The 26,033-nt window shown below is 32.7% G+C and overlaps 4 protein-coding genes across 5 annotated transcripts; all 4 read left to right on the forward strand.

The window, feature by feature from the left end:
* The first annotated feature begins 3,005 nt into the window (after positions 1-3,005).
* On the forward strand, positions 3,006-5,628 carry LOC114396859 (cinnamoyl-CoA reductase 1-like). 2 transcript variants are annotated; one of them, XM_028359046.1, is made up of 6 exons: positions 3,006-3,209; positions 3,316-3,488; positions 3,566-3,751; positions 3,865-4,027; positions 4,621-4,859; positions 5,270-5,401. In XM_028359046.1, exons 1-5 carry the CDS (start codon positions 3,101-3,103, stop codon positions 4,809-4,811), a joined length of 822 nt encoding a protein of 273 aa, XP_028214847.1. In that variant the 5' UTR covers positions 3,006-3,100; the 3' UTR covers positions 4,812-4,859; positions 5,270-5,401. The 2 variants fall into 2 exon arrangements, with proteins under 2 accessions (XP_028214847.1, XP_028214845.1); XM_028359044.1 differs by having other exon boundaries at positions 3,007-3,209; positions 4,621-4,807; positions 5,270-5,628.
* Positions 5,629-7,719: 2,091 nt separating this feature from the next.
* Positions 7,720-12,164, forward strand: LOC114396870 (transcription initiation factor TFIID subunit 15b-like). The gene is made up of 6 exons (XM_028359049.1): positions 7,720-7,899; positions 7,990-8,068; positions 8,235-8,925; positions 9,265-9,415; positions 9,512-9,593; positions 11,478-12,164. Exons 1-6 carry the CDS (start codon positions 7,803-7,805, stop codon positions 11,590-11,592), a joined length of 1,215 nt encoding a protein of 404 aa, XP_028214850.1. The 5' UTR covers positions 7,720-7,802; the 3' UTR covers positions 11,593-12,164.
* A 3,135-nt stretch (positions 12,165-15,299) lies between these two features.
* On the forward strand, positions 15,300-19,220 carry LOC114396875 (protein FLC EXPRESSOR-like). The gene is made up of 4 exons (XM_028359052.1): positions 15,300-15,921; positions 17,300-17,466; positions 17,851-17,936; positions 18,954-19,220. The coding sequence occupies exons 1-4, from the start codon at positions 15,416-15,418 to the stop codon at positions 19,083-19,085; spliced, it is 891 nt and encodes a 296-aa protein (XP_028214853.1). The 5' UTR covers positions 15,300-15,415; the 3' UTR covers positions 19,086-19,220.
* Positions 19,221-22,548: 3,328 nt separating this feature from the next.
* Positions 22,549-24,108, forward strand: LOC114396881 (zinc finger protein CONSTANS-LIKE 7-like). Its single transcript, XM_028359058.1, has 3 exons — positions 22,549-23,098; positions 23,623-23,772; positions 23,873-24,108. The coding sequence occupies exons 1-3, from the start codon at positions 22,619-22,621 to the stop codon at positions 23,894-23,896; spliced, it is 654 nt and encodes a 217-aa protein (XP_028214859.1). The 5' UTR covers positions 22,549-22,618; the 3' UTR covers positions 23,897-24,108.
* The last annotated feature ends 1,925 nt before the right edge of the window (positions 24,109-26,033 follow it).

Here is a 26,033-nt window from a genome sequence, read left to right on the forward strand (position 1 = left end):
TCAAGAATGTCTTAACTAACAAAAGTGAAGAAAAAAGAAGAAAAAGATAAAAAAAAAATAAAAGAAAGTTTTAATATCTTATTTCATAAAATTAACCCAATTAAAAAATTTAGTTAAACAACATAAATTTTATCAATTACACAAATTGGAAAACCAACCCAAATTGATGGGTTGAGCAATTTAGCTCACCCCTACCATTTTTATTTGGTTAGGTGGGTCAACCCACCTCATTCGATAAGCAATGATAAATATATTGTTCTTGTGCTTGGTGGAAAGAGATGGGTGGCATAGGATGTCCATTTCTTGATTATGTGCTTTTTAGACTTTTAAGAACTATATTGATATTATTGTAAATTAAAATCAACAAGTAATAGGTAATCGGTAAAGCCATCTAAATGTCTGTTAAATTATTTGTAAAGACAAATATCACAAAAAGATATTAAATTGTGATTTTAGAAATTTTTAATTTCTTTTTGTAAATAACAAAGTTTTTCGTCTAAAAAAATCTTTGTAAAGATAGATAACAGGTTTTGAAAATCTTAGTTAGTTGATGAAAAATATTTTTGCAAAGAGATATACCAATGGTCTAAAAACAAATTCAAACCCTAGACTAGTCAAAGTAGACAAAAAATAAGAAAATAATCAGATATACATGGATTTATACTAGTTCGTCTCAATCACTGAAACTTTGTCTAATTCTTGGCAAAAACATCAAGTTTCACTTCACACAAGTTACAAATATTTTCCATTGCTACTTTTGGCTCTAAAACTCAAGCTCTACTTTCAACTTGATGATCACCCAATATTCTTTGTCCTACCAAATCATTGTCGACTCTAAACAAATCAACAAATATTTGCTGATGGGTTTGCACACTGACTAATTCTATGATCGTCTTATAGACGAATTTACAATCAACACTTAGTCTTTTTCTCTCAATATGATCAAAGTATTTTGAGAGCTTTTAAACTTTACAAAAATATACAAAAAGCTTTAGAATAAATAATGTTCTCGCGTAAGGTTTGTGTCTTTGTTCTTCAAAGTTTATGGTATTTATAACCTTCACCTTAAAGTATCCGTTGTCTCACAATGGATAAATTTTTTCACTTGCTCTTCATCTAATGATAATTGTCATTGAGACATTTAATGCTTGCATTAAATGTACATCCTTTCTTCATGTAGAGAGTTCACTCTCGTTGGCTTCCGTGTTGAGTACTTCATCAGAAAAGCGCTTCCCTATAAGTCAAAGCAGATTTGCGCAGTAGAATGTGCCTTTTTGATAGAGTTTGACACTTTCAAATCTTGATCTCCATTTATTAATCATAGGATTTCTATATATCCTAGAAAAATGTATCTACAAAGTGAATCTCAGACACAACATATTAAGTGAAGATATAAATGTCAACTCTTAAATGTTGTATCAGATGATGACTTAAGTTCGGTATCATCTAATAATTCAGACGTAGACTTGCATAGCATAATTTGATAACACATCAAATGCAACTTTTAACATCTGTATTTATTTATATCTAATTAAAATAATTAGGAGTCATGATTCGTTTTAAGACATGAATGTTTTTTTACTTAACATTATTACTATATCAAACGATTAATATTAATGGTGTAACAGTGAACCACCTATCATAGAATTCACCATTAAGCAATTAAAAATCTTTGTTAATGCCATTTTTAAATATTTATTATAGGATTAAAATAAGTTTTTGTTCTCAAAATTAAAATATATTATATTTTGACTCAGAATAAGGTTAAGTAATTTCAAACCTATGTATAACAATTTATGGTGGTTATAAATCTTGGGTTAAAAATTGTCACACATTACATAACAATCTCAATAAATTGAAGAAAAATTACTATAAATGGTAGAAAAATTATCACAAATTGTACTTTTTTTTTGCTATTTGTGACGGTTTTTTTAATAATTTATAACAAATTTTAATCTCCAAAAATCTTCACCTAGACATAATTATCCGAATCATGATTATCAAATTCTCGAGTTAACTCGTTAACTCTTACGAGTTTACGACTCTTACGAGTTTACAAGTCTACTTACTCTTTATGAATTGATTCTTGAGTAAACTCTTTTTTTTATAGACTCTCAATATACTTTATAAACTCTAAGTAAACTCGATAAACTCTCGAGTTTACCACCAAGTCAACAAGTTAGTAAATTAAAAAAAGTAGACAAAAACATAAGTCATTTTGGGTTGTTTTTTGTCTGTTTAGTGTTTAACATACCTTCATTTAGTGTATTATTTTCAAACACAAAAATTATCACCTTTAATAATATCAAATCCTTGTTCTCTAATAACATCAAATCCGCTATGAGAATGATCTACCACTACTATAACATTTGCACATTATTATCTAGTAGTAATGCATTATTAGAATTGGCTATTTAAGTATTGTGAAATTTATGATTTACTATTTTGCTTTATTATATTGTTGAAATGTTTAATTAATATATTATTTATAGATATTTTGTTATTATTTTTATATGAAGTAGACTCCTACGAGTCTACAAGTTGACTTTACAAGTTGAGTGTATAAATTTCTCACAAGTCTACGTAAACTCTCGAATTTGATAATTTTGATCCAAATTTTACACCAAACCAAAATATGACACATTATAATTTATGAGAACGAAAAATAAAAAAAAATCAAAATAACGAATTTTACGAATTTTGTAAAAATAAAAAATATATTTTATTTTTATTATAATAATAAAAAACTTATTATTCAAATTAACGATTGATCACTAATTTGAGTCTAACACAATTATATTAAATATTTAAAATGACGGATTTATCACAATTAATAGTATTGCCTAACTCAAAAATCTTCCGTACATGTGATTTAAAGAGAATTAGTATTGAATGAGAGAGTACAACTTCACTAAGTAGGCTATTTTATGTAATAATAATAATAACAAGTAGATTTATCATGAGAAATTTTTATTGGACATAAAACAAACGAATCCTCAAGCTATTAGCTATAGTAGATTACACTGAAACATTAAAAAACTGGAGGTTGATAGTTAATCTATCTGCAACAGCAACATTGTGACAGTGACAGTGTCGTAGGATGGAGAAGGTGGTATGTGTGACCGGCGGCAGCGGCTGCATTGGTTCATGGCTCGTCCATCTCCTCTTGGATCGCGGCTACACCGTTCACGCCACCGTCCAAAACCTCAGTTATTACCATCCCACACTCTTTCTTTCATTCATTTATTAATCACTTCATTGCAACAAAACCTTTCTAAGTTAAATCGCTTTTCCTTCTTCTCTCACTAACAACAGACGATGAAGCCGAGACGAAGCATCTTCAATCCCTCGACGGAGCGTCCACGCGCCTCCGCCTCTTCCAGATGGATCTCCTCCGCCACGACACCGTCCTCGCCGCCGTGCGTGGCTGCGCCGGCGTCTTCCACCTCGCCTCTCCCTGCATTGTCGACCAAGTCCACGACCCCCAGGTCTTGTTTAACCAAACTTCTCTTAAATCTTCAATCTTTTTGGCTTTTTGCATGACCCCATTTCGGTTTCAATGCAGAAGGAGCTTCTGGACCCGGCGATTAAGGGAACCATGAACGTGCTCACGGCGGCGAAGGAAGCAGGGGTGCGGCGCGTGGTGCTCACGTCCTCCATCTCCGCGGTTACGCCGAGCCCCAATTGGCCCGGCGATGTTGCCAAGACGGAGGAGTGCTGGACCGACGTTGAATATTGCAAGCAAAAGGGGGTTAGAAAGGGTTTTCAATTTTTCAATTTTTCATTTTCTTTGTTTTTGTTGTTTTTTTCTTCGTGTGTTAAGTGTTTGTGTTTGTGTTTTTTGTGTGTGTGTGTGTGGAACAGTTGTGGTATCCATTGTCGAAGACTTTAGCTGAGAAAGCTGCTTGGGATTTTGCTAAAGAGAATGATTTGGATGTTGTGGTGGTGAATCCTGGCACTGTGATGGGTCCTGTTATTCCACCAAGGCTTAATGCGAGCATGGTCATGCTCGTGCGCCTTCTACAAGGTGAATGGATAAGAAATTGTTTTTTCGCATATTTTGCTGTAGAAGTATCTTTGATTTAGTGTGCACTTTTGTTTTGCTTTCTCTTTCTCTGAATGTTGGCTTTGTAAATTAAGGAAGTTCTTAAATTTAGTGGCAGTGTTGCCAAATAGTATCCAAGGGGCACCAGCGAGGAGAGTAGATAGCATTGTTTTTAGTCACGTGAAAAGAGGTCGAGGGAGACCAAGAAGAATATTTTAAGTTATTATAAAGGAGATCTTATAGTGAATAATATATCTAAGAATTTGATTTTTAATTGTCTGATTGTGTCGTGCAATCATGTAACTTACCTCACCTAGCAGGATAAAACTATTGTTGTTGACTGTTGTTAATTACCAAAGTATCCAAGAATTTTGGCCCTGGTGGAGATTCATTTTATAAAATCTGTTACTGTGTAGTGGATAGGATCACTGGATAGGACCTATAGAAAATTAGAACTTGATGCCTTCATTAAGATCTGCTACTTCGCTGATGACTTGTTTTGATTTTGCTATAGTCAATATATAATGTTTTGGGGGCTACTGAGAATTTGTGATATTTTCTATGCTGTGTTGCAGGCTGTGCCGAAACATATGAGGACTTTTTTATGGGATCGGTCCACTTTAAGGATGTAGCATTGGCACATATTTTGGTGTATGAGAACAAATCAGCGGCTGGTAGGCATTTGTGTGTTGAAGCTATCTCTCACTATGGTGACTTTGTGGCAAAAGTTGCTGAACTCTATCCAGAGTATAATGTGCCTAAGTAAGCCACACACTTGATACATGTATTGGCAATGCTATGCAATCATCTTTTGGTAGGTGATTTTGCTTGATTCTTGAATGAGTTGTTGAAGAAATTCTGATTCTTATTTGAATACCAAGCAATTTGGTTCATGTGTAGAGCAATGGTTTTCAGTCATGCACTAACTAATCTATCTTGTGTACCATCAATGTTGTGGTTTCTTAATTCTTATGAGTTATGACCTGATCAGTACCCTACATGGCTTTTACTGCAATGGATAGTGCATGTTGTAGTGTACACCTTTCCAGTCTTTCTCAAACATGCAAAGTGAGGAAGTGATTAGTTAGAGTAGCATTTGAAGCTGAATAGTTATTTTAGACTTGTCTGTATATTGTCTTCATAATCAAAATATAAGGTTGATATAATGCTACTAGTGATCATTTATACAGAACTTACTTTGTATTGTGTCATTTTCCTTTAAAGGATGCAACGAGATACCCAGCCGGGATTATTGAGAACAAAGGATGGAGCAAAGAAACTGATGGATTTGGGTTTGCAATTCATTCCAATGGAGAAGATTATTAAGGATGCTGTAGAGGATTTGAAGAGCAAAGGGTTCCTTTCATAAATAATGCTGCTGCTGCTGCTATTTAGAACCAGAGTGTAATGTTTGCAATATGAGTACTTATGACACGAGCCTGCAATGTATAGTTTGTTTCCTCTATGCCTATGATGCTATGCAAATTGGCGCTGACTCGATATGTATTGTCAATCTGATGCTTTTTTATTAATAAAAAATAAAAGCTAGAATAGACCGGGAGAGGTTAAGGACTTGAATATCACTGACTCTCATGGATATTTTCAACATTTTCCTGAACATTTCATCTTGCTCTAAACATGCCAGGAATTGCATATCACATTAATACTGATTAATATTGTGCGAAGTAATGTAGGATTTTTTTTATAAGCTACCGGGAATATATTATTAATAAAAAAGTGAAGTACAAGATGTGTCATTTTTTTTATCAGTAAATATTAATTATTAATTTTTTGTTAGAGAAAAAATCAAACCCATGACTTTTTTTCTTTCTCCTTTTATCACTTAATCAATCTTATAATTCAACAAAATGTGTTAAATCATTACAACCATAACATTTGCTGTCACATGATTAAAAGTTAAACATAACATTACAACAAACACAAATAACAACATATAGTCCATCAAATAAACACATTTTCATTGTCCCATACTATGTCAAATATCCCAATCAGCCACATACTAGGAATGGAAGATAGGAGGAAATGGGAATAAATTAAATTAAAATTTAAAAATTAAAGGACACTTTATAAATATAATGCTCTATATAACATTAACATGAATTTAAAAATAACATTAGTTTTAAATGATGACAAAATTTATGTTTAAAAAATGAGCATAAGTTAGTATGGAATGAATGTTATACTTGGATATCCTTGGATTTGGCAATGGTCCCTCCTGGATCCGTGTGCGGTCACTTTTTGGTTACACTCGGAGTTGGAAAGAACAAAGAGGGAGAGCCACATGTGGAAGATCATTTGGAGGGCAACTATATACAGCTTATGGAAACAAAGAAACAATTGCATTTTTAAGCAGGAATTACTGGATAGTCAGCTGCTGTTACAACAGATTAAATTTCTTGCTTGGTCTTGGCTTCACTCCTTAACAACAGATTTTATTACTCCGTTTGCATTATGGAGCAATAACATACGGACCTGACTTCTTTGTTGTCTTTTTTCCGGCTATCCCATTAACACAATTACATAGACAACACAAAAACAGCTGAGAAAAGAACAGTAAAAAAGTCAGTTTCAGTAACATACAAGCGTGCCTTATTGGTTGATATATGTGGATGCATATGTAATACGTGTGTTGTGAGCTTTTGGGGAGGAGATCGTAAGATTAAGTCTCGGGTGTTTGATGGTGTGAGGTGTCTCTTTGTGGTCTAGGTGCGCGAATTGTTCGGGTTAGAGAGTGCGGAAAGGAATTGTAGGAAGATTGATATAAACTCCTGCAGCACTGGCATAATAAACATAGATTAATGATTAACTACTAATTTATATGTCTTTCAATTATATATTATTATTTGAATTTTATTTTAAAAATCAATAAATTTATTATAATGAGTTGAGATTAGATGATTATATATATATTTTTTAGTATTAGATGATTATATAAATTTTTTTTAGCTCTAGTTGGATGACTCTTGTTGATGTTTCTCTAATTTTTGGTATCATTGGTACCTATTATATAAAATATTTTTTGCTGATTTAAAAAAGTTATGCGTCAACTTATTTTTAGTTTTAGGTTTTTCTTCACTTTAAAGGAGAATTTTTTAGGAGTTTTATTCCTACAGGTTTCAATTCGAGTCCTCATTCCTCTATGCGTATATTTTATATGTTCTTTTTCTACTATGTTATGCAAATGCTAAGACTGAAATATTCGCATCTAAAACACAAATGTCTATGGTTATATTTAGCTAAAAGTAAAAAAAAATATTTTTTTTACAAATTTTAATATATATTTTTGAATTTTAATGTGTAAAATAAAGAAGAAAGAAATTATTATTTTACAGTAGTTTAGTTGTACCCGTAGTTGTCATTAATTATGACTCATTTTATTTTATACAATTTTCAATTTAATTCCTATAGATATACTTTCTTTTTATTTTACAATTTTTAATATACCTTTTTTTTTTATTTCAGTCTCTCACTCTTCATTCACCTCAGCATTTAACAAATACTAACATAAAAAAATTTCAATATCACAAAAAATTATTATAGAAAATATTACTGTTTTTAAAAAAAGACTAAAGTAAAGGCTTCAGTAATTTCTTTTTACAAAAACTAAACATTCCCACATTAAAATCAAATTCTCAAACTAGTATTTAAGATCAGTTTCAGACTTTCAAGTCCCCATGTAGTTGCACTTGTACCCAGACAAGTTCTCTTTCGCTCTCTCTTTCACCGGAATCGGATCATGTCTGGAACTTACGATCAAGACGGCGGCTACGGAGGCGCAGCTAGTGCTGGATATGGTCATGGTGGTCGAGGAGGCGGAGGATTCGGTGGTCGAGGTTTCTAATATTCTCTATATTTTTCTTCCTTTTCTTTTTCTTTAATCGTAAAACGTCTTGATTAGTTTAATTTTATTTTCATTGCTACAGGCGGAGATCGTGGCGGACGAAGTGGCGGCCGCGGTGGCGGCAGTGGTAGAGACGGAGACTGGCGTTGCCCTAACCCAAGGTTTGAAATTTTACCCTGCTTTTGCGAATTTTACTTTTTTTTAGTTATTTATTTTCTGGAAAAATATATTGTGTTTTCAGTAATTGGAACTGTGGATTTATTATATCATGCACCTGATGATTCTTACGTTTATGCATTTGATTGGAAAATTGGTATTATAATATAGTTGTGGGAATTTGAACTTTGCGAGAAGGGCTGAATGTAACAAATGTGGTGCTCCATCTCCTTCTGGTTCTAATGACCGTGGTGGTGGCGGTGGTTATAATAGAGGGGGGCATGGTAACAGTCGTGGGGGTAGATCTGGTAATTTTGATGGTGGAAGAGGTAATGGCTATAACGGTGGTAGTAGGGGTAATAACAATAGTAGTAGAAGTGGGGGAGGCAATAGAGGTGGTTCATTCAGTGGTAGTCAAGGTTTTGATGATGGTGGGTATGGCCAAGTTCCTCCGCCTGCAGCCCAATCTTATGGCGGTGCTGGTGGAAACTACCCACCTGCGTACGGTTCTTATGGTGGAAATTCAAATTATGAAACGGATGTGGTTCCTCCGCCTGCAAGCTATACAGGTGGACCTGCATCTGGTCCTCCATCATATGGGAGTAATGCCGTAACCAGCGGCAACAATGTAGCTGATGCACGATATGGTGGTAGGTCCGGGCCACCAGTTGGAAATGACAGTGGTTATGGTGCTGGTAGTCAAGGTGGATTTGGTGGAGCTCCCGCTGAGCCCCCTGCTAAGGTGAAGCAATGTGATGAGAATTGTGGGGATTCCTGTGACAACTCTAGAATCTACATATCAAACTTACCACCGGATGTGACTATTGAAGAATTGAGAGAACTTTTTGGAGGCATTGGACAAGTAATGTTCTGATCTGTTGACTTCTGTACGAGCTCTATAAAGAGAGTTATTTGTTCTTTGAGCTATGGTTTGCATGAAAATGCCCTTTTTCAGAGTAAATTAACTTATTATCCATTTTCTTACTGAGCAATTGAGCATGCATGTGTATATCTGAGAATTCAGCTTTATTTACGCAAGAAATAGTTGACCACCCCCCCCCCCCGGCTTCCTGAGCATATTGTTCATTTCTCTTGTGGACTCCATGGGCAGAACATGCTATAGATTTTGGTTCCTGTATATGTATATCTGATTTTGGCAATGTGTCGAGCTTCATACTCACATGTCTTTGTAACTGTTTAGGTTGGAAGAATAAAACAGAAGAGGGGGTATAAAGACCAGTGGCCTTGGAACATAAAGCTATACACTGATGAGAAAGGAAACAACAAGGGTGATGGTTGTCTTGTCTACGAAGACCCTTCTGCAGCTCATTCTGCCGGCAGTTTTTACAATAGTAATTGAGCTAACTGCTACTACTCTCTTGTTTTTAAGATACTTATTGTTTATCTTCTATCATGAAGTGGCACTTACCATTGATCTTTCATTTCAGATTATGATTTGAGGGGTTACAAAATAGGTGTTGCAATGGCAGAAAAATCTGCTCCAAAAGCTCCACCTGCATATAACCATGGGTATTCCATTATTTATCATTTTTCACATTGATGTTGACTGTGTTTATTTTGTCCCTGAAAATGACTGGTCTTGAAATATTTAGTTGTAGCAGTGTCAGAGTCAGTATGTAAATGCTGTGTGATTGTTATTTCAGTGTTTTCTAGGTTCCGATTTCCTCTTTTAATGATGTCATAGTAGTAGCATCTGTAGGCAGCACACCCTCCACCACCACGTTTAATAATAATTATAATGATAAAAAAATATTGATACCAATTTTCTATATAATCTTAAAAGATTTTGCATAAAGGTAGTTCATTGGGTTGATGCTGGGATCATTTGTTAGAATTTGAAAAGGAGGTGCGCAATATGTTTTAGATTCTACTGTTTGATTCTTTTGGGGGTTAATATTTTTCTCTCACGTTTTTATTTTTTCGTCAGGATGCTCTTGAGCTGAAGGTTAAAAATCTTATTTTTCTAAAATTACATATGAATAAACCTCATATCTTTCTCTGGTTTACTGTTGTATGCTTAAAAATCAATAAATGTTATTTTAATATTTATTTTTTCTAGAACTTGTTAAATGATATATTCTCAAAAGGTAAAAGTACAACCATAATATGAAATAATATATCTAAAGAAGAACCTGTCAGAGTAGAAGTGTAAAATGTGTCATTTCACATTGCTATTGTGTCAAAGTATTGCATTGTTTGGCCTCCTCATGATATCGATGTGTGGAGCATCATGGTGTGTTTTAATGGAGTAGAAACTGCTTGCTGAAATTGCAGCTGCTACTTTAACCCCAGCAGTAAAAACACCACTTTGTCCCTCTTTTATTTTTTGTATTTTTTTAGTACATTTGGTGATTTTTGGTGTCTCCCCCACTCTCTCCCTCTAATATGAATGATCCAGCTATTTGTTTTTTTACCACCTCCTAAAACAAGTTTTTTCTGGCCAAACTTGTCCTCTTTCCAGCCACCCCAGTCTCTGCACCCAGGGCTCTGCACTGTCTCCTCTGTTTTGCTTACTCATTTTGTTTCTCATTCACATCTTTTACCCATTCCAAGGCCCAAGCTGATATTTATTTTTATTTTGGTAGGCAATTTTTTTTCGCTACCTGTTTACTCGTTTTTATTTGCTATTTGCTCTTCTTTGGAAGTTCCCAGATAATGTTGCCTTATTTCCAGCCGTGTCCATTTCCCTGCTTTGATTTTGCTCTGTTCGATTATTGACTTGTTAAGTATGCCTTAAACTAATAGTGACACGTGTCGAAAATTTTATATAATTAATGATGAATATATCTTTAATTTTGGGTTTTTTTGTATTTTGTTTTTGAGCATTTTAGTGTGGGCAATTTAAATTATTTATGGTGTCCATAAGCTTTAGTATAGCAAACATCTTGCCAAAGAGTGTTTTTGGGGTCAGTAAATAGCACTATCTGGGATTGGCAACTATGGAACCAGGCATATTTATTATTTAAAAGCTCATATAATCATACTTATAACTAGAAATCTAGCGTCTCCATTTGTTGTGATTAATGATTTGGTTAGAATGCCTAAAATATAGATATCAGCTGATGGCTGATTAATCTTGTTATAAATCTTTGAACTTGCTCATTATTTTATTGTGGATGTCTATCATAGTAAGTGGGTAAAATCACATTGGAATAATGCCTGAATGAGATGCACAAAAAATTACTGTAGATTAATGAAAAGGCAACAGTTGATTTTGTTCTAGAGGTTGAGTTGATTAGATTGGGATGTATTTTGTTTTGCACTATAACAGTTTTGAATGTAATTATTGACTATACAATTGACTTTCTAAGTTACAAATAAATGTTTGTGTTTACGGATGAATATATTAATTTTTGTTTGTTTATGTTTATCATTATTTTTAAAATTCTATAGGGGAAATAGGAGTGGCTACGGTGGAGATAGACGCAGAGACAATTATAGAGATGGAGGCAGTTCTGGACCTGATAGGCGTGATAATTATGGTGGGAATCGATCACGCCCATACTGAGGGCTTCGATAGTAAACATTTTCTGTACTATGGTTTATGGTCTGAGGGATTTGTTGTATTCAGTTGGCTGGTAACTTGAAATGGAAGCAAAGAGGTAGGTTGTTCACTTACTTTTAGCAAGACCTCTTTGCTCCTTTTGGTTTTGTTGTCACTCGCCGGGGGATTTTTACTTTTAGGCAGGGATTAATTTGAGCATGTGAATGTTTTTAGAGAGGGAAGTGGATAGATAGTCTCCAAGCTGCCGAGGTAGTTTGATTGTTTCTGGTGTGTGCTACTTTCATGAAAACATGCTTTATGCTTGCTTGGAATTTGAAAATCGTGTCATTTTGTGGATAAATGCTTGAATCTCTATTCCCTAGCTTGTCCCATGTGGCATCTGGTTCAAACAGGTGGTGGCATTAATGAGATGTTTTATGTTAAGTCAGAGCTTCATGGATCAATAAGTCCTAAGTCGAGAAAATTTGAGCTGTAATTTGTTTGCTTCTTTTCTAGAAAAAATTGTTCCTGGCTACATGTTGGCAGTGTTGTATTTAACCTTAACACCTATATAGTACAAGCTGTACAATTATGTATTTTGCAAAAGTGTTATATGCCGAATTACCCTCATTTTGAGGAGTGCTAGTAAGTGGCAACACATTATTTCTAACACATTATTATTAATTAAATTTTATTAGAAACTATACAATAATCAATGGAACTCATTAAATTAGAAGTGAGATCTATAAGTTTTTGGGATTTTCAATTAATTTCAACTAATAATAGAGAATGTGTTTAAAAAAGTGTGTTGCTAGTATTTCTTACATTTTTTTATTCCTTTAGTTTGAATCAGTTGTGATTTTGGTTTCTCAATTTCTTTCTCTGAATTAATTAAGTTTCTTTATTTTTAAAATTAAACAAATTTGGTCCTGTTTTTATTTTCTTTTACTTAAAATTTTCGAATTATTATTATTTTGTTTGCTTCATCTTTTTAAAATAACTAACCATCCAAGAGTTTCGGAATATTTCTTTTTATTTTCATATTGCCTTTTTCAATCAGGTTTGAACCATGTAACTTAAGCTAGGAAATCATATCATGTAATGCACGAAATCCTAGGCAATGTGTTTTATCTTCAATTAAAAATATGAAATACGAATGCTGATTATGCCTATTGCATGGTGAGCCTCTAGCTATTGATGTTCATAGCAGTATTATTTGCATACTTCTTTCGAATGTTTAATGAGTAAGGTCTACGGTTAGTTGCGCTGGTAAGAGTTGCTAGATTTTTTGGTGGTTTTGCTTATTTTTATCATTAGCAAACTTTCCTTCCGCGAGTTGAATGGTTATGTACGTTAGATCAATTACTTGCTCGTTTAGCTTCTGGTTTATGTAAGGTTTCATACGTAGGAACACCTAGTGTTTGGCCTTGTTTCGTTCTGATCGATCCTTGCAGCTCTAAGGTTTCATAGTGTTCCATTAGTGTTCTGATTGGATTAAAAATATGTCATGTGTTGGCCTTGTTCGGTTCTGATCAATCCTTGTAGGTAGCTGCCGGGAATGTTGTCGTTTGTGCCATGTCAGAGTTTGTTTGCTTCATGGTTAAGTTATTGCATAGATTGATGCTGTGTAGTAGTAGTGTTACAAGTTTTGTTCGCCATATAAAAGTGTAGATAGATTTTGTTAATATGTATGTCCTTATTTATCTTTGTTAGTCCACAAGACCGTTCTGTAGCGAGAAACGAAAGCAATTGATTGTTAAAAATCATTTAGGTAGTAATTGATTGTCAGGTTAATGTTATATGGTTGAATGCGAATTTGATATGCAGCAAAATACTTTTTTCGTTTGAGCAAAATTGATTTGGCCATGTTTAACCCTAACCTGTGATTGTAAAAGATTGTTTGGCACGAGCCAAGAGAAATTGATAATGAGTTATGTCATTATATCAAACATTTGATATAAACTTACTATCTTAGTACCTATATCAACATCTGATAAATATATAGATCAATGCATTTCCAAATTATGTGTAATTTTTAATATTTTAAACCCCGTTTTTATATTATAAAAGGAAATAGAAACTACTAAATGAAGGTTCCCGGATCCTCTCCTACAAAATGTTTTTATAGCTTCTCTCTCCAACAGTTCTGTGAACTCTTGTTTGCATCTAAATAGTTTGAAAATAAAAGCAAACAAAGTCATACAATGAATGATAATAAGAATGTTCCAATATCCTTTTTGTTTTTTTTGTGTCATGTTTCAGCCAATGGCCTTATTGAATACCATTTTTTATGCCTCTTTGAAACTAGTCAATACAAAGGAAAAGAATTTGAAGAAGGCCTACGATGATCTCCTAACTCACCCTTCATGTTCCCTCATGATCCCACCAAGACTCACTTCATCTTCGTCCACAATGAGAAATTGTTTTACGGTTCATTGAATTGCAAGTAGTAACAATATTGTGGCTATTATTTTCGGTGGCAAGTACATCACAATTGTGTTTTCCCTAGTAGATAGTTATGACACCTTTGGGATCCATTGAAGCTCTCTCAAACATGTTTACGCACATTTCATTCTTACACTAGTGTACTTGTAATAACTCATAAATTGAATATAGGACATGCTACAAATTAGAAAGCAAAATAATTCATGGAAAAGGTCCAGACTAAACTGGTCAATGAGAAAGGTGTGGGTTCTTATATACAATTGAAGGCTGTATATGTTGACCAAACCATATTTGAAAAGAAAAATAAATTGAAGAACATAAAATCTCAAGTTGAGTGAACAAAGTTATTAAACAAGAGAAATTATTAAATGGGGTCCCAGACTATCATGATCTCTATTAATCTTTACATCAAGTTAATTTTTTAATATGCTAAGCTTGTCAAAATTAATCTCTAGTAGTCTAATTAGATAAATTAAGAGGATGTAATAAATTTTAAACACTTCTAATTCAAATAACTATTTTTTGTCTTATGATTCTTTAAAGGAAAGAGAACCTGATTAATGCAAAATTTGATCAAAATAAGTTGAGTCTAATAAAAAATTATTTTCACCAAAGATTAAACTTACATAATAATCAAATGATTTAATCTTAATTCCAATACATTAATCACTTTTAACCACTTAATTTTCAAATAAAATTGTCATTACTGACGCTTTAACATTAGGAGTATCAATTGATGTTTAAAATATTTAATAAACTCATTTTTTCCTATTAATGTATGACTTCGAATTTTTAATAAATTTTCTCTTAAATTAATCCTTTAATTTCTTTATTATTACAGTTAATACCTTCCATAATATTTTTCACATAAAATCATTGAATCTTTATTTTATTCTGAAATAATTAGAAGTATAAAACAAGTTTAGGTAGGAAAAAAATTAAAAGGTTCATGAGTCCAAATTTTATGCAGTTATAAAATTTTAAAAGAAAATAAATTAATAAATTCTGAATAAATTTTTAAAAAGAAAATTATATTTTAATTAATATTTTTTAATAGAAAAAATTCCAAACAAATTAATAGATTCAGTTTATAGAGATTTTGAGAAAATAACAAAGAAACGTTTAAGTAAATAAAACTAATAAAATAATTTACTTATAATAATTAAGAAAAACTCTAGAATTAAATTTGAAGAAAAATCAATAAACTAGAAGTGTAGATAAAATAACTCTAAAAGGTAAAAACAGTGAAGGACATAACAGAGAGAGAAACAAAACAAGCGTAGATTTAGCTTGACACTATTAATCACTGCGTCTCTATACTCATTCCTCACTCACTTGAGTCAAATTCAAACGAAAACGAAACTCGCTCGCGCTCATAGTTAGTTGAACCACACTGCAAAAAATGGCGGGGCGCAAGCACGCACCCTCCTCCTTCACGCGCCTCGACGAGACGCGCCTTGCGCATTCCTCCTCCTCTGCCGCCGTGGTCCGCGCCCTCGAGGAGCGCGTCGAGGTGTGCCACCGCGAGATCCAGGCCTTGCTCTCCGACAACCAGCGTCTCGCCGGCATCCACGTGGCGCTCAAGCAGGACCTCGCCGCCACTCAGGAGGAGCTCCGCCGCCTCTCCGCCGCCGCCGCCGAGATCAAGGCCGAGCGCGACGCCGAGGTGCGCGAGATCTACGAGAAGTCGCTGAAGGTCGACGCCGAGGTCCGCGCCGTCGCCGCCATCAGCGCCGAGCTGGATCGCGTGCGGACGGACGTGCAGGAGCTCGCGGCGGAGCGGAATGAGCTCGCGGCGCAGCTGCATGCCGTGGAGAGCGAGCTTGCAAAGGCGCGCGCGGAGGCGCTGTTTGTGCCGGCGATTAAAGCAGATATAGAGACCATGCGCCATGAGATTCAACGAGGAAGGTAAATTGTTTATTTAATTAACTTAATTAATTTAACTAATTAGTTAATTTTATTTGTGAATCTGTGTTAATAGCTTTGTGAGAATATTTTTTTATTTAGGGTATTCTTAGAATGAGTTTCAAGTGAGATGGCTTGGACATTTTGGTTTTCATTTTGCATTTTTGGCGGAATATTGCATTTTTTGTTTTTGTTTTCGCCTTGGAGGTGAAAAAATAGAAAAAGGAAGGTGGAAGCTGAATGTAATTGGGTGAATGCTATGTTTTATAAAACAGTTTGACAGTGATTTTGGGGACTACGCGAACACAATTGTGGTCGCATTAGCAGCATTTGTCTCGCAATTTTTTCGCTATGTTAAGTAAGGATTGCGATGAAACCATGACTGTAACCGCGATTCTAGTTTAAAACCTTGGGTGAATGCATACATTTTGGACAATTTGTATTTGAGGTGCTCTGGATTAAACACAGATTAAGTGTTTTTGATTTGATTTTCTTGTTTAGTTTGTACAAGATCTTTTGCTAAATTGTTGTGGGTACTTCCCCAAGGACCATGTTTTGTTTGTCCTAGCTAGTTGTTAGGTTCCCCTCCCATCAGAACTAGAATGAATTGTAGCACAGAATGATAGAAACCCATGTTTGGATCATTGAGATCATGGGAAAAATCAGTCTAGTACCTTTTTTTTGTTCTTTGTGTTTGTCCCTTGCTACTCCTTTCATTGCATTGGTTTTTAATCTTTGTTTCCCCTAAAAATGAGATTTACATGTCAATATGGCAACTTACACACCCATGTGCCCTGGTGTTCTTTTTAGCTTTTGGCTACTGCATGTCATTTGACCCATGCCATTGACAATACTGATATTCTTTCTGTTAGCTTCTGGATTTATTATGTATTGTCAGTCCATTGTCTTTGCTTTGTTTCCATGCTAGACTATTTGTTTCTATGAAGACAGTGGTGATCTGACTTCCAAACTCAGATACTTGCTGCAAATAGTCCTCTGTTTCAAGTTTCAATGCTGTAGTGACTCCACATTACCATCATTTACTACCATTTAGCTTCTGTTGTTTTTTTCCCTTTCAAATTCAAACTAGACCAGTATTCATCTTTGGTTATGTAATTGAATTGCAGTAATAAATAGGAGTTTGGATAATAATGACTGCAATTACATTTCTAATGAATTATTGAGAAAACTGATGTTGATGGGTATTGTTCAATGTGTGTAGAAATGTGTCTGATTTATATCTCATTCTGTTTTCTTTGATTTCTAATATTGAACCCTGTGATCAGTTCAGTTACTTATCAGCCTATATTCAGTTTCCTGCATCTAGTCAGATGATAGGGAAAAAAATCATTCAATCTGAAATATCTACTGATGCATATAGGAATGCTATTGAGTTTGAGAAGAAGACACATGCTAGTAACCTTGAGCACAGACGGACTATGGATAATAATATGATTATTATGGACCACGAGGTTGAAAAGTTACGTGCTGAGTTGGCCAATGAAGAAAAAAGGGCTAGGGCTGCGATGGCTGCTGATACAAAACCAAGTAATTTGACTTTCTTGGTCATTCATCTTATGTGCTTAATAGATACAACAGAAGTTTAACTTGAAAACTTAGTTAAACTTTGTTCTTAAGGGACCTGTTTGATTTTTTTAAAAAGAAAAACAATTCATTTAATTAAAAAGCACATTTTAAAAATTATGATGAATATAAAACCTCAAAAAAATGGTTGTTTCACTGTTTTCTCACAAGTTAGAAAGTTTGAATCCATTTGTATAAGCTTTGAGACTGTTTTTAGGATATAGTGCATTTTTTTTATATATTTATTTTTCAGAGATTACTTTTTTTAGTTTTAAGAAAAACGCTTAAACACGTTTTTTAATTATTCTTAAACGCATCTTGTAAATCTATGGAGTTGTTTTTACACAGGTCCTGGATATCCTGCTAACTATGACAATCCTGAGATGGGATATGGAGGAACCACATGCCCTCCTGATTCTTATAGCACGCATCAGGTATGTATGACACTCTTACAAGTTGTATATGCCTTTTTATGAACGCAAATTTTCTGTTAATTCAATTCAAATGCATCAAAAAGACATAGAAGCAAGTTATATTTGTTTTAGTTACATGTGTCAAATATTCCCTAAATTCCCAGCCCAACAGCTCCAGGAGTCGCCAAATAAGGGTTAGCCGATCTTATTCCTACAGAATCCATTTGAACTGTTAGAATTTGACCCGATTTTAGGTGTGGTGCATTTTTCGTTTGAACTATACATACATTTTCGCAAATAAATTGACCAAGACTCATTATTGTAAACGTTTTTTCACAATAATTATGGTGGAGAAAATGCCAATTCAAATAGAATGGATTTAAACACACTAGAAGTAATTATGTTATCAATTTACATCAAGAGAACTCTTATGGTGTGTTTGGTTTAGAGGATGAAAATAGATTTTTTTTTAATTAAAGTAGAGTGTAAAAGGTATAGGTCCCAAAAAAAAAGTACAAAATCTCTCTCCAATATTATTTCTCTCCTCTCTACCAAACACACCATTAAGGAGTCTTGAGTCTGCATCTGAAATATAACCAATCACACTATTCACTTAAACAATGGAGAAAAACTCTGCAATACTAATGATTCTTGAATGCGAACATTCTTTTATTAAATTGAAAAATAAAAAAAGATTGTAATATCTGAAATCTAAACTTCTAAAAAACCTATTTTTGAGAACGGACAGTCATATCTAACTTTACAAATAGGTATTTGCGATTTGCCGCCAATTTGCTCATTTGACGTACTTCCTTAATATTTTACTATCATCTTTTATCTTTTTCGTTTTCTTTTTTTAAAGTCATGTTATCTCTTGGAAGAAAAACTTGCTCTGCTAACTTGCCTGAGTACTCGACTGCTGAATGGATATGCATCCAAGTGGATATTTTGTTTTCATATTTGATAGTCTTCCCAATACATAACCTCATCTATAGAGGGAGGTTAGGAGGATAATAATAAATCTGCTAAACTTTTCAGATGCAAGCTGTGGTTGACACACATTCTCCACATGAAGCTGGAGCACCATTACATCATCCGAATGACCTGCAACATACACAAGTGCCTAGAAACTTATTCAATAATAGGGCATATAGTTTTGCTGATATATGAAAATGGTTATAAATTTTTAAGCTTGTATACATTTTCAGGTAGTCTGCGCAGGTTCACTTTAATTCTTTCGTGAGACCTGTTCAAATTCCGAAGGCTAGTTTTTGTTTCGTAAAAGCGTAAAAAGTTTCTTAGATTCTGCACAGCTTATTCAAACAACACACAGACACAGTTTGACGAACAGGTCAAAAACATATACTGAAAGGTCTACCTAAACGAGCAACAATTCAAGTATCCAATATTTCGTTCCAAGGTGGCAATCATATAGCTGTTTTAAGAGTTATGAACATAAGAAATTGAACATAGTTTATGTCAAAGTGAAAGCAATACAGAGACCATCTTTTGACAATCAACATACACATAAACTAGTTTTTGATACTGAATCGAAAAAGAATGGTGTTAACACTAAATTAATTTAAAAAAAACTGAATTTTTGATTTTTTTTTTTCTTTAAACAAATGACTCAAATTTGGTTTAGAAATTTTGGACTTAATTCGCTACTGTTTCATCTTCATTATGTCGGTCAACACTACACAGAATGTGCCTTTTAAAGCTTGTTATCTAGTTGACGGATATATATGATGAAAAGGGAGAGGGAAAAAGAATGGCATATCACTACAAGAAAATCACGGATTAGCGACGGAGTGTTTCCTCGCTAATCTCTTGCAAATTCCTCACAAAGTTTGCAACAGAACAAATTCTTGCTATTTTTTAAAAGCTAATTAGAGGCGGAAATATTCCCACTCTAACCTGTCATCATCCTCACTAATCCCTTGCAAATTCACTCGCTAATTGTATCACCTCATGTAGTTACAGAATAAATTCAGCAAATATGGTTCAGGTCAGGTCCCAAGAGAAAAAAAGATATTTGATCTAATGAAATGAGGTTTAGTTGAATTGAATTAATTTAAATTAAATTTATTTTAATTAATTCAACTTGATTCATTTCAATTAAATTTAGATTTAATTGAAATGTTTGTTTCAAACAATATTATTAGATTTTTGAGAATGTGAAAATAAAAATATATATTTCCATATTTCTTAGAAGATAATAATAAAAATTTGGATATCTCTCATTCCCAGATAAATGAGACTCCCGTAAAAGAAGGGCAAGAATATGAATCCCTATTTTGTGGGAATCATATTTATTATGTAAAAATTATATTATACACTTATTAATAATACCTATTATGGACTACCCACTGCTTGAATTGCTACATCTAAATAATACCTGCCATATTTTTTCCCACGTACTTCATATACCTATGTTTGGAATTGGCATTGGGGCCAATAACATATTAAGTTATGTACTGGATGTTTGTTTCAATTGTAAAATAACTGTTGATTGGAACATTTTGTGCTATGTTTGTAAAATATTCTACATACAATTTCCCTCAGATTTATTTGTTGCCATTTTTTAAAGAGTTATGCCAATTATGCTCGCATGTTTTTAGTTATTTATGATTATGTGTGAGGTATATCTATTCTTTTCACCGGGTTATCCGTACGAGAAGCATACAAAAATTGAAAAACTTTGGTTGTTTATATAAAATCTAATACCTTTAATACAGGGATGACATTTTATAATTATAACATATATTCTTGGAAAAAATGTGAACCCAACACATGTTTTGAATATTTTTGAGAATCATCAAAAAGATTCTCAACCAATTTTAACATTAACCAAACATATTTTTTTAATTGTTAATGTCGTTCCAGAAAATAACATTCTCAAAAAATGTAATAACATTTCCATGAAACAAACATCTCTAAGAGTTTGATAAAGTAAAAGTAATGGTTTGCTATGAGTTTCATATTAAGCAAAACAATAGATTTAATGCGGTATTAAGTTATGGGAATTTTCTACTTAATGAATCAGTCTTTTAAATTTGAATTTGCATCTTGTGCTTAAGTCATAAGAATTGGTTCTTTCATATACAATACATTGAATATTGATGAGTCTTTTGGCGGGAAATTTAGAGTTGTAGATTGAAAAGGATAATTACTCGAATTTCATAAATGGTTAAAATAATGCGTCACAATATATATGTCTATATAAAAATGATACACAATAAAATTAAGCAACTTAAATGAATTTTTCCATCGAAATTGTTCTGTTTTAAAAAAATTTAAACAAAGTACGTAAGAGGTTTTCACATATGATTAACATTTTCTACTTATATTTATTTTTAATTTTTACTATAGAAATTATATTTTATTTATCATAAAATAATTAGTAATACACATATATTAGTGTATTACTTATTTTATGAAAAAATAAGTCACAAAGCCTCTCGAGGAGGTTTGTTAGGTGATCATTGTGGGAAGTTGGTGGTGGGCTAATTTCTTAGCCAATATGGGAATTTGGGCAATAATGGTGGGTTTGAATAAGCTAATTGCTCACCAAAAGGGAACTAGATGCCTGAAGATTGAATCAGATTCTGAGGCAGCTCAGCATTGGGTCTAATCCTTGGTATGATGGGTGCCCCTACACTAACCCTACAAGGCAGCTGATCTGAATTGTGAACCATGTACAAATTACCCACACAGTTCGGATTATTAGTAGAGATGTTCATGTGTTTCCATTATACCTTGTAGCCTTCAGGAGAAATTATTAGATAGTCTAATATTATTACTGTGCATACTAATTTATATATTGCTTTCTATGTAATGGAGTCCCTCACTCATTTCTTTTCTAAAGAAAAATATCTTGTCATCCGTATATTGGAGGATCGAGTGGTATTTTTAAATTGTCATTTTTCATATTGACTCCCACAATTAATTCTTTTTCTTCCTCTTAGCTTCTCTCATCCAACTACTCAAGCCCTTTGCCATCACCAAGAAAATAGATAGTGCAAGAAGGTCTTCCACGATTAAGGTACTTAGTTTTTTAAAACTTTTCTTAAATGTGTTTGATTTACCTTTCCTTTTAAGGAGAAGGAAAAAAAATCATATATATACATATACACACTTTTTTATTATGTTTAATATAATAATATATTTTATTAATTCAACTCTAAATTTTTTATTATCTTAAAGGATAATTTATAAGCATTTGTCAAAGTGATAATTATTATTGACTAATTTATTATTATTATTTAAACAATGATAGCACTAAATTAAACTTTCGATTTATGCACGACTCAGTGTAAATCACTCTTGTCCCTTGCTATTAATTATTTTTAATGGCTTATCATAATTATTTATTAGTTTATTGGTATTAATATCACTATTATTATTCCTATTATTTATATTATATTTTTATTTTAAATAGAAACTCTTCTCTATTAATATTTTTTCTTTTGTTAAGGTATTTTTTTAATGAAAGATAAAAAAAAGAGAGGAAAAAATGAAGGGAATTGAAGAGGTCAATTATTTCATTGTAATTATTCCCATTACATAACATGCGTATTTCATACTATTATTGATAGTTACATAACGTCGGATGGTAGGAGCACATGCATTATTATGCAATTACAAAGTCTAGAGGTGAGAGAAAGTCAGAGAGAGAGAGAGAGAAACTTCGTAGAGATAAGATGGGATGCACTTCGCTGCTTAGAAGCCCCAAGAAAGAAGAACAAGAAGTGCCCGATGCCAATTCTAACCAACCTTACACCTATGAAGATTTCAATATTTTGGACGAACTCGAAGGGGTCTTGAGCACCAAGGAAGAACAAGATTCTTCGTTGCCGCAACAAAAATCTTCTAGTAGTGAATTCCATTGGGATTTCATGGAATGGGAGGAGTTTCAACCCCCCAATATTGAAGAGGAAGGAGAAGATGAAAATGAAGGGAAAGAGAACAGGAGGAGCAAATGCCTCTTTGATGAGGAGGAGCAAGAGATGAAGATTGAAAACAATAATAATATTGTTGGGTTTTGGGAAATGGATGATGAGAAGATGGTGGCTTTGAATTTGAACTTGAACTATCAAGAGGTTTTGGATGCATGGTCTGACCGAGGCTCTCTATGGGCTGATGATTGTTCTCTTTCATTCGCCACCAATAATGCCTACTATGTTAGTATTTACCATCCATTATTATTCTTCATTATCATAAGCTTTCTTCCTCTATCATATTTACTTTCATTACCTATGTTCATGCTTATTCAACTGCATGTTTACAATTAATTGGTCGTGGACTTGATCGTTTCTGCTAAAAATTAACATTTTGATAAATTAATAAGTTGCAATTCTTTAATTCTTTTAATGTCCTATAACTATTAGTCTTGGTTTTAGTATTTGATATTTGAAATCATTTTTGGTAGAATCTTTACTATATATAGTGCTTGGAATTCTTTTGGGTACTCATAGTTTTACCTGATTTTAGTAATTAAGAGATATGATATTTGAAATAACTTTTTGGTAGAAAGCTTTACTATATATAGTGCTTGGCATTCTTTTATGTACTCATAGTTTTACTTGATTTTAGTTAAGAGGGTATATTTATATTTGGATAACTCTAACGTTAGTTTTGTTAGCTAGAGTAGATTTAATTTTTACTTTCTTATTTCTAATTATATGAATGATATAACTGTGTTTAGATGGGAGAAGTGCCGGTATTGGAAGAAGAGAGAGCAAGAAGAGAAGCATGTGTTCTTAGGTACAAAGAGAAGCGCCAGAACAGGTTGTTCTCAAAGAAGATAAGATACCAAGTTCGGAAATTAAACGCTGATAAAAGACCAAGAATCAAGGTCACTTTTTTAAATTTTCCTGTTTCTTTTCGTCCCATTGGGTATGCTCATTTTGTTTTCTAATATTGAAAGCAGCTTTTTCCGATATTTTTGTTTGTAGGGTCGCTTTGTGAAGAGACTCTGAAGTTGCTCGAGAAAGATCCCCCAAACCAAAAAATATCTCCCACAAATATCTAGGACCATTCCCTGTACATTTATTTTTAATTAATTTCAACTCAAAAACATTCTTGTATTTATCCATTCAAATTATCCTTCTCTTCCTATAGAATTGGAAAGGAAAAATACAAAATTTCTCTGCTCCAAATTTCAGGATAAAATTTTCATTCCGTTTTTTCATTTATTTTTTTGGAATTTTACGTGTCTTGAACTTTCTTATTAGGTCCACAGTTGTTATTATTAACTTCAGGTTTAATTTTTAATTTGGTCTTTATATTTATCTGCATTTTACTATTTTGATCTTATATTAAAAATTGGAAATTTTAATCTTTAAACAAACAATGTAATGTATTTTGGTCCATGTCATTAACACAATTATTAATGTAGTTACCGATGTTGTTGTTAAGATTTTGATAATTTGGAAACTCAATTTGCTAGTTTAACAATTGCTGACAAAAATTTGTAGTAATATTATAGCGGCCAAAGTTAAAATCGAATTAGAAGACAACAATGACAAAGATCCAAATACATTAAACTTACTTGTTTAAGAACCAAGACTTATAAATTTTACACATAAAGTCAAAATAATAAATATGAACACATTAATAATTAAGCCCTTAACTTCTTTGTTCGTTGTTTTTCTTCTGTCTTTCCCGTTTGCTTATTTCTAAGGTGTGGTCTATGGTTGTCGTCCAGTGATGGTCCTGATGGATTGATCCCAATGTTCAGAAATGTGGATATACCCATAACCCACTCACCAGTCATCAAAAAACCAAAAATAGAGAACACTCATAAAAAAGAAGAAAAAATTATGGTGGATATACCACAGTCTTCCTCTTTTTCATTTTTTCCTTGTGGTACAAAAGCGGTTTTATGATTTGGTATGATTTGATTTGGTACAAAAGTGGTTTAAGATTCGATTCTGAAATCATATAATTCAGAAGAACTTTTTTTTTTTTTGTTATGATAATAATCCAAAAGAACTTGATACTACTCGAATTAATTTCCTTTTGATTTTTATTTAGATGCTACTTGAATTAATTTCCTTTTGATTAGTTTCTATACAAATTTATTTTAGGGCAGTAACTACTTTAGTAAACTTTTGAATACTAATAGTATTTTATTTCTGGCAATTCATCAGTTGTGTGATGAATTGTTCCGCTTAATTTATAGTTACCTTAACCATGTAAGCAAGAAAGACAGATCTTGCTTGTCTACTAGACAAAAAAAAAAGTCTATCTGATTTTTTTTTCTGAATTATTCAAGTTAATTATGCATAGTTAGTTGGAGATATTTTCATGTTACTTTCTAAACATTTACCTGTTCAAAGTACAAATGTGATAATTCAAATAGATTCTTTCTCAGTTAAAGTATGAACTATGAAGCACAAAGTGACTGTTAGGACTTTTATTATGTATTTAACATATATATTTTTTAGTAAATTATATTTTCCTTGGATCGCCAAGAAATTTGGATAGTTTACAGCATCTTATATGTTTAAACTTTATTTTGTCATTAAATACAAAAACAAAAGATTAAACACAAGTTACTTACAACAGCTCCTTCTTTTATTTTGAATAAATTATCATTTTAGTCCTTAAATATATAAACTTGAGATAATTTAGTAAAAAAACAAAAAATTATAATTTAATTTCTAAATATGTAAAATATATAACAAGTTTATAACATCATTTTATAAGTTATATTCTTTCTGATCAATTTAGCCTTAAATTATAAAATTTAGAAATTAATTTATCATAAATTTACACACAACATATAATTATCATACTTATTATACATTTATGGGTTAAATAAAAAATTTTATTCTTTCAAAATTAAATTATCATTAATTTACATATTTATTCTTCTATTTTTTTTCCCCCAAAGGATTGTAGAATGGAGAGACATTTATATTTATAGTATTATCGGGTACGTAGGACGCCTGCAAAGATCCATCAAAAGGATTTACTATACATGTAGCCTCAAGAGAATTCAAATCTATACCCATATAAAAAGTGAAATCGTACAAGATATGTAAATGCAACTAATCCAGGTACAATCATTCAAAGCTTGAATAAATGCAAATACTAAAGTCTTGAGATCCC

This window comes from Glycine soja, chromosome 2, assembly GCF_004193775.1.
Source record: "Glycine soja cultivar W05 chromosome 2, ASM419377v2, whole genome shotgun sequence".
Taxonomy (NCBI): Eukaryota; Viridiplantae; Streptophyta; class Magnoliopsida; order Fabales; family Fabaceae; genus Glycine; species Glycine soja.

Coding starts and splice junctions, on each gene's coding strand:
- LOC114396859 (XM_028359044.1), top strand. CDS start 3,101: ATGGAGAAGGTGGTATGTGTGACCGGCGGCAGCGGCTGCATTGGTTCA. Junction 3,210..3,315: donor CGCCACCGTCCAAAACCTCA/GTTATTACCATC, acceptor CACTAACAACAG/ACGATGAAGCCGAGACGAAG. Junction 4,028..4,620: donor GCTCGTGCGCCTTCTACAAG/GTGAATGGATAA, acceptor GCTGTGTTGCAG/GCTGTGCCGAAACATATGAG.
- LOC114396870 (XM_028359049.1), top strand. CDS start 7,803: ATGTCTGGAACTTACGATCAAGACGGCGGCTACGGAGGCGCAGCTAGT. Junction 8,926..9,264: donor TTTTTGGAGGCATTGGACAA/GTAATGTTCTGA, acceptor GTAACTGTTTAG/GTTGGAAGAATAAAACAGAA. Junction 9,416..9,511: donor TGCCGGCAGTTTTTACAATA/GTAATTGAGCTA, acceptor CTTTCATTTCAG/ATTATGATTTGAGGGGTTAC.
- LOC114396875 (XM_028359052.1), top strand. CDS start 15,416: ATGGCGGGGCGCAAGCACGCACCCTCCTCCTTCACGCGCCTCGACGAG. Junction 15,922..17,299: donor CATGAGATTCAACGAGGAAG/GTAAATTGTTTA, acceptor TGATGCATATAG/GAATGCTATTGAGTTTGAGA. Junction 17,467..17,850: donor GGCTGCTGATACAAAACCAA/GTAATTTGACTT, acceptor GTTTTTACACAG/GTCCTGGATATCCTGCTAAC.
- LOC114396881 (XM_028359058.1), top strand. CDS start 22,619: ATGGGATGCACTTCGCTGCTTAGAAGCCCCAAGAAAGAAGAACAAGAA. Junction 23,099..23,622: donor CCACCAATAATGCCTACTAT/GTTAGTATTTAC, acceptor AACTGTGTTTAG/ATGGGAGAAGTGCCGGTATT. Junction 23,773..23,872: donor ATAAAAGACCAAGAATCAAG/GTCACTTTTTTA, acceptor TTTTGTTTGTAG/GGTCGCTTTGTGAAGAGACT.